Here is a 7474-nt window from a genome sequence, read left to right as displayed (position 1 = left end):
TTGCCTGAACTGTCGACTTAAAAAACACACACATCGTATATTTTAAAAGAGTGTTTTGTGTATAGCAGAAACAGTTGATTAATCACATAATTAGACTCGTGTTAGATTTTAAAAAAATAATGAACATGATACATCATCGAAACGTACATAACTAGACTCACGTTAGATCTTTAAAAATATTGAACATGATACATCATCGAAACGCACATAACTAGACTCACGTTAGATCTTTAAAAATATTGAACATGATACATCGTCGAAATGTACATGAATTATCTAAAATGAGAAAGGTTCATCTTTTTCTGAACATATAAAATCTTTGTAGTGACGACTTTCCAAACATGACCCGAAAAACAGCTTTTTCTACTGGTCATGACGAAAGAGGGGGTCTTTCCGCACCTTCTGTTTCGCACGCTGCAATCTCTGCGTGAAGAAAAATGAGAAAGTGGTTTGTTCAAGTTAGGTCAAGCTTCACGACTGAAGTGTGAGGGTCATCATCTGCACATCTCACATACAGACACATGACTACCGTGTCACAGCCCGCTAGGGGGCTTGAACAATGTGGGATGAATCCATTACCAAAGAGGTCTCATTTTCCTCAACTAAACTCACGTCTGTTGGTGTGTTACCGTTTCGTTAAAAAGTCAACTGAGCGATTTACAAACGTATAACATGAATACAGTACAGAATTAGACGGAGACATAGCTACTTTGGATTCTATCTTTTCACGATTTGAGCGGGAAATCCATACAGGAAATAACGGAAGCCGTATTATAATCTGGTATTTGTATATATATAATATAAATATTTGGGCACTATGTTCTTATCTCATGCTATACGTATATTACACAGTAACTTCGTTAAAAAGTAAAGCTGAATAAGTCCGACATAAATATAGTTTATTTAAGACTTACAAAGTTTCGCGTCATTTTAAATATTTTAATGGTTGGACTAAATATTCTTTATGTATGTTAATTTTCTTTTATAAGATTAAATCATATAGTTACCTTCTATACGCGAAATCATGTCTGGTGAGTGCTTTAAAACTAATCGTTTCTAAAATATGTCTCTGAGCAGCGTTTCCTGAATCAGTTTGTGAAAACTTGTTTTAAAAAACTAAAAACGTGAAGCTAACATTATAGCCTAGTTTTGTTTTCTACATTTATCTCAATTAAGTTTTAAAGCTGTGTCTTAGGATTTTGAAAAAAAAAATCTTCAAACTCATGACATCACGAATAGAATGTTTTCTGCTCTTATAGGGTTATCAACACTCTAATGACATATAAGTACATCAAAGCAGCAGTAACACGTAATAAGTTGATATTCGATTGTTTTGGAAAATTATTTCTATCAGTAACGAAATATTAAAATAATTTAGACTGTCTGTAATTGGTTAAAGACCGTATTATATTTGTATAAACCACATTCAGGCGAAGCTTGTTTTAGGTTCAATACTTAATTATTTAAGCTGAATTTACTATGAAACTGAAGAGTGAACCCTCACACAATATGTATAGCCATCATGTTTTAAGCATGAATAACACATTAAATATATAGACAGAAAAATTATTATTATCAAATATTTCTTGACCAATTACTGGTAACTTTCTTTCAAACTCAAAAGAGAAAAATTGTCAAGTATTTGTATTCATGTTTTGGCTTACTGTTTTTACGAGACTCCTCGTGGTTCAGCGGTAAGTCTGGGAGATTCGATCCCTGCGGTGAGCACAGTATAGACATTCCTTTGTGTTAAATAGTAACAAAGAAACAGTGTGTTTTGTGATACAGTTTATTGTATTTGATTATTTATTTTAGTGACTCGACGGTAAACCTGAAGGCTTATGATGCTAAAAACCGGGTTTCGATACCCGTGGTGGGCACAGCGCAGACGACTCATTGTGTAGCTTTGTGCTTAACAAGAACAAAATAAACGAAAATAAAGACTTTCTCCAGAAAAACGGGAAGTTGGACAAGTTCAGAATCCATAACAGTTTTCTTTAAAAATATAAAAATTGCTTTTTAAGTTACCAGTTATTGTGAATGCCCGGCCGTTATTGATTCCTCAGGTGCAAAACAAAATATATATGATTCACGTAGATTTTCGTCAATATTGTAAATTCATGTGACCCAAACAACTGTTAGCATTTCTTTTCATAGGGCTTTAGGCAATCTGTATTTCTTTAAACAAGCGTTTTGATTAATGGAACTTGTAGTGAAGGTTTTAAAAATGTTGTGTGTCTTTAGAGAAAGTATTCTGACCACTGGGAGGTGTAGCGAAGAATTAATGCCATCTGTGTGTCTTTAGATCAAGTATTATGATCACTGGAAGGGGTAGAGAGGGTTGTAGATAATATTTGCGTATCTTTAGAGCAAGTATTTGGATAATTAAGATCATATTTTCAAAGATCAAAACAGGGAATATCCAATTTTAATGTTTTGGTTTGAAAATACGATAAATTTAAGAAAAAATAAAAATATCTAACAGTTATAGCTTTGCGTAATATTATCTATTAAAATGTTGAACATGTAAAACAAAACCCAGTATTACACAAAAGAAGTTAGGAATAAATTTGGAACGTTAGGAAAGCATGACGCTAATAATTCTATTAACAAAATACATTAATGGACTTTGCATTTCTTACCTTTGAATGATGGTCTTAAGCCATTATATTGACTACAGGAGGTATTTTTGTAACATATGTCCGAATATAGTTTCACCAAAAAACTTGAAAAAATACAAATTAGACCTCTTAAAAAAAAGGATTTGAAAAAGTGGTTTTCTAAACTTTTAACGAATTAATTCTAATGAATCTTTTTCCTGTTAAAAGTTTGATAATAGAGTTTGAGACTTTTGTGTCACACAGCAATCTCAGGATTTTATTAGCTTTATTTACAATTAGAATAGCTTCCCGTGCTTCGCCCAGCAGCAAATGTCATCTTCGTTTGGCGTCGGTTTTTGCTACCGCCCTTCTCGCTCAGTTTAGCCTCATTCGCGTCACTAAATCAGTAAAACTTAAAAGGCTGCCAAACTTGATCTCTTCTTTCACACAAACTAAGTGTTATTTGTGGACAATATGTTGGTAAGGCCACGTTTTAGTGTTGTGACAGAAGATATATTTAACAAGTGTATATCATCCAAACCGTGCTGCATGATACAACACCTGTTTCATGATACATGGAATGTAAAAGGCCAGTGGCTCGATCCACCAGGAACCTCGTGACCAAAATATTTGTTACTATATTACTATTCGTTCCTCCTATTGCTTATCTATCATTACTCGATCATTTGAAGGGTAATCAAGCCAGCCAATTTTGGGTGAAGGAAGCCAAAGGTGTATGTAAAAGAAAAAATGTTTCCTATTTCAGTGGCTTTTTATCCTTTTAGGAAAAAAAATTCCTAAAGAAAAATATCCCCCTATACCATTGAACAGTTTCCAGTTACCATACCAAAAATTAAAGTAATCGAGCCAGACAACTCTAAATAGTGGACTATAACACATATAGACATACACACACATAATAAATAATCTATATAGTAATATAGATGATTATGAAACTTATACTGAACAATGCATAAATCATTAAGATAATACCTTATTAATACCAATCTTCCTTTAACTTTAGTGGTGAAACCGGTGCTATTTATTTACTAAAATCTGTTAACTTTTTTTTTGAACCGTGACGGTTCCAAGTGTTCTAACTAATGCTTTTCAGTTACAAAGAAAGCAGAAAAAGAAGTGAATCTGAAAATTGATTTCTTAATGATTTCATGAAAGAATTATATAATGATTTGTGTGGGAAATGTAAAAATTAGTCATCTCATCGCCAAAGATAATTGACAGAAAGAATATAATCTGTGCACTAATGTAGCTATTTCATAAATGGAAGGGAACCTGGATGATCGTTATTATTTAATTTATTCTCATTTATCATGTTAGAAACCCATGTGGACTGTAGTTTACTTTCAGAGTGAAATATAAACACTAGTCTGGGAAACAAGTGGTCACTATTAATTTATATTAAGTATTGTAAATGGAAACATAGGCGTGTCAAAATTACGCCAAAGAGTTAATATATATATATATATATCACATTTAACTATATTTACAGGATTCCATGAAGTGGCACGTTGTGCAACTGCTTGCGCTTGCAGCGCTGACATGCAGCTTTGCCAGCGATGTACCAGTCAACCAAACAACAGGTAAGAAAACATATAGTCTATAGAATACTGCCTGATTTATTCATTAAAGCTTCCATTTCGTTATATGAACAAGAAAAATTGAAATAGTGTAATCACGTTTGATGTAGAACAATATCGTTTCAAAACAAAATAATTTCTTATGTCCAATGTATTTATACAAGGGTAAACAATGTAAAACCTTTACTATAAACTATAATTTCTTTATTAATGAGCTTTGATATCATAGACATGTAAACAGCAAAAACGTCAACTATGTCTTCATGTACTAATTTATCGAACACGTAAACAGTTTGTCAACGTCCAGGACGTGAAGAAACAGGTTTAGTGGAAACATTTCACACTTACATCCAGTTCATGACGATAAAGTGTTAGAGGAGACATTTCACGTTTCCACCCAGGACATAACGAGACAGGTTTAGGGGAGACACTTCACACTTCCATCCAGAGCATAACAAGACAGGTTTAGGGGAGACACTTTACACTTCTATCCAGTTCATAACGAGAAAGTGTTAGAGGAGGTATTTCACACTCGTGTCGATGTCATAACGAGACAGGTTTAGGGGAGACACTTCACACTTCTATCCAGTTCATAACGAGAAAGTGTTAGAGAGGATATTTCACACTCTCATCACGGTCATAACGAGACAGGATTATAGGACACAATTCACACTTCCAGCCAGGTTATGACGAGACAGATTTACAGGAAGCATGTTTTACACTTCCTTCTCCTTCGTAACATTTTTATGACGAAGCAAGGAAAAAAATCGAAACGTCTCTTCAGGTATTCGACCAGAATAATATTCTTCATTAGAAAAATTTTAATATGTCACCTTTTCCAGATATCATTAGAGAGTAATCATAGACATAGCCAGTAAAAGGAGTGAAACTACTGGGTTTTACCCTTTCTCCCTAAATTACAGAAAGTTTATGCACAGTTTCACTGTAAAAACTCAAAAATCGCTCGAAAGTTTGCTTCAAAGAGCAGCAGACGCCTCAATGATATTTAGTGAATGATAATTATATTAGTATGTGTTACCAATAAAGTTAAGTATCGAACTCCTTTGTTTCTTTACAAAACACTAGTCATTAAATTATTTTTCACCAGCTCCCTACCCCAAAATACTTCCCGGTTACAGTACTGTTACCAATATGCATCTTTCCCATGTAACACCAGTTGCCAAAAACTTAGCAACTAAGTATAGTTACAAACTGTGAAATTAAGCATCATAATTACAAGTAATTAAATATGAAAAGATATTGGAATTAAATTTCCAACCAATGAGTGTACTAAAATTTGCCATTTTACAATTTCAGTCTTGTCAACTGTGATTATTGGCTAAGATTCGAGACGTTCAAGTTAATGGTTTAGAATATATAGTAGTTTGTAATAGACCCAAAGAAAACCACCCTTCCGGTAATTCTTGAACTGTATGAAACACGATTATTTAGTTCTAAACGCAAAGTTGCACAATAAGCACAGGGATCGAGCCCTGGGTTTTAGCTTTATATGATCCCAATCTTACCATTGAGCCACCGAAGAGAGGTAGGCTAGAAACGATGGTGTATAGATTCGACTCGTTAGTTAGACTTAATCTAACAAATGCGTACAAGGACGACACGGGGTTAAAAAATAATCGTGTAAAGGATTTTACTTAATCAAATCTTTAACTCATCACCTAGCAAAATGATTTGTTTGTTTGTTTAAGCGCAAAATTATCTCCAATGGGTAATTTGCGCTCTGTCCGCCGAGAGTAATCGAACCCCGGATTTTTGCGTTGAAAGGTAATATAATATTAAATAAAAAAATGTTTCATTACAGGCCAGTAATTGAGAAAAAAGTCTCATATTAAGGTCCCATTCAGATAACCTATGAAATTTCAATAATAAAACAAAACTCAGTTAATATGATTTTACATCATAATAACAGTGATAATTTTTTTATAAATCTTTTTTTTTAATGGCTTGATATTTACATTACGATTATTCCAGGAAGTTGAACATAATGGCATATCAACCGCACACCTTTTGCACTACACGCCACTACCGACGAAGCAATTTGCTCAATATCAGAGCCCAACAAGACTTATGTTAAAACAATGATATTTCATAAAAAAGTAAATAGAAAGTTTTTCTGATTAAATTGATTTTACGTATTATGATCTACAATTTGTTCTGGATGTAAGTTTTGCATCTTTGTCGGATAAGTAGAGTGTTTTTACTAGAAGAACCGGTAATTCTTCATAATTAAAACAGTCTAACTATTACCTGAAAGTTTCTCTTCAATGTTTTAAAAACAACTTCAGCCTTCTTGTTTTTGGTCTTAAGGAAAAGTAAAGTTTCATCAGTTAAGACGGTAAGAAATTTTACAAAGAATTTTGTAAAGTACTAAGATTATTACGGGTGCCTGAATGTTTAATATTTGGTTCATAACAATTGAATATTCGGATGGACGCCGAATATTTTGTAGGATGTCTGATACAACAACGTATACGTGAAGTACTATATTTAGTATTTCATAGGTTATCGGCGTAGCTATACATTAGATATATACATATGTTAAGCAACCATATTCTCCCTATGCTCTAATAAGCTAGAATCTCCTATTTAACTACTCATTAAGAGACCTGTAGAGTAAACACGAGGATATCGTAGCATGTTCTGCGCATCTCTACTCATATGTTGTTCATGTGTGTGTCGCTCTGAATATTAAATATTTTATCGACACCAGTGTACTGTGATTAGAATGGTGGAAAGAGTGAGTAGATGTTAATTGAGTGAAAATGATATTTTATTTTAACACATACACACAAATCCAAGTTGTTGCAAACTACAAGTGCATTCATTGAAATATAAAATTTATAACATATAAATGATAGTTTAAGTCTACAAAATGTGAACTTAAGCCTACTCTTATTTTTAATAATTTTTGAAAAACCAACTAACAATTGTCATTAGAGTATAAGCGAGGTACATATTATCAACTGCCACTGAAATTTCAGTAAATAGCCATCTTAAAGCCAAATGACCCCTTTGTTGGTGATGGAATGTCATCAGAAACTATTTTGTACTCTATAGTTTAGTTAACTTATTGTCATGTTGGTTGTCAGTCTCGACTATTTTACTTGAAGTGAAATTAAACGTGCTAAAACGTGGGTCAAAAGTAATATCAACCAGGTTATCTTCTTCCGCAATGAAAAAAACAACAACTCGAAATAATTCCCGAATTAAAATCATAAATAATATTCAACGTTAAACTGGTACACAATTAAAAAC

At 33.0% G+C, this 7474-nt stretch overlaps 1 protein-coding gene across 1 annotated transcript in view; it reads left to right on the top strand.

Moving 5' to 3' along the window:
* Positions 1–674: 674 nt before the first annotated feature.
* Positions 675–7474, top strand: part of LOC106471084 — a 35143-nt gene continuing 28343 nt past the window's right edge. The window contains exons 1-2 of the mRNA XM_013931672.2: positions 675–781; positions 4111–4201. Of these exons, the coding sequence (XP_013787126.1) occupies positions 4117–4201 (85 nt within the window). The 5' untranslated portion in view covers positions 675–781; positions 4111–4116. The remainder of the gene's footprint in view (positions 782–4110; positions 4202–7474) is intronic.

This window comes from Limulus polyphemus, unplaced genomic scaffold (assembly GCF_000517525.1).
Source record: "Limulus polyphemus unplaced genomic scaffold, Limulus_polyphemus-2.1.2 Scaffold4399, whole genome shotgun sequence".
Lineage (NCBI taxonomy): Eukaryota > Metazoa > Arthropoda > Merostomata > Xiphosura > Limulidae > Limulus > Limulus polyphemus.
Note: the sequence above shows the minus strand (reverse complement) of the source record. Positions and strands in the feature narration are given on the sequence as shown.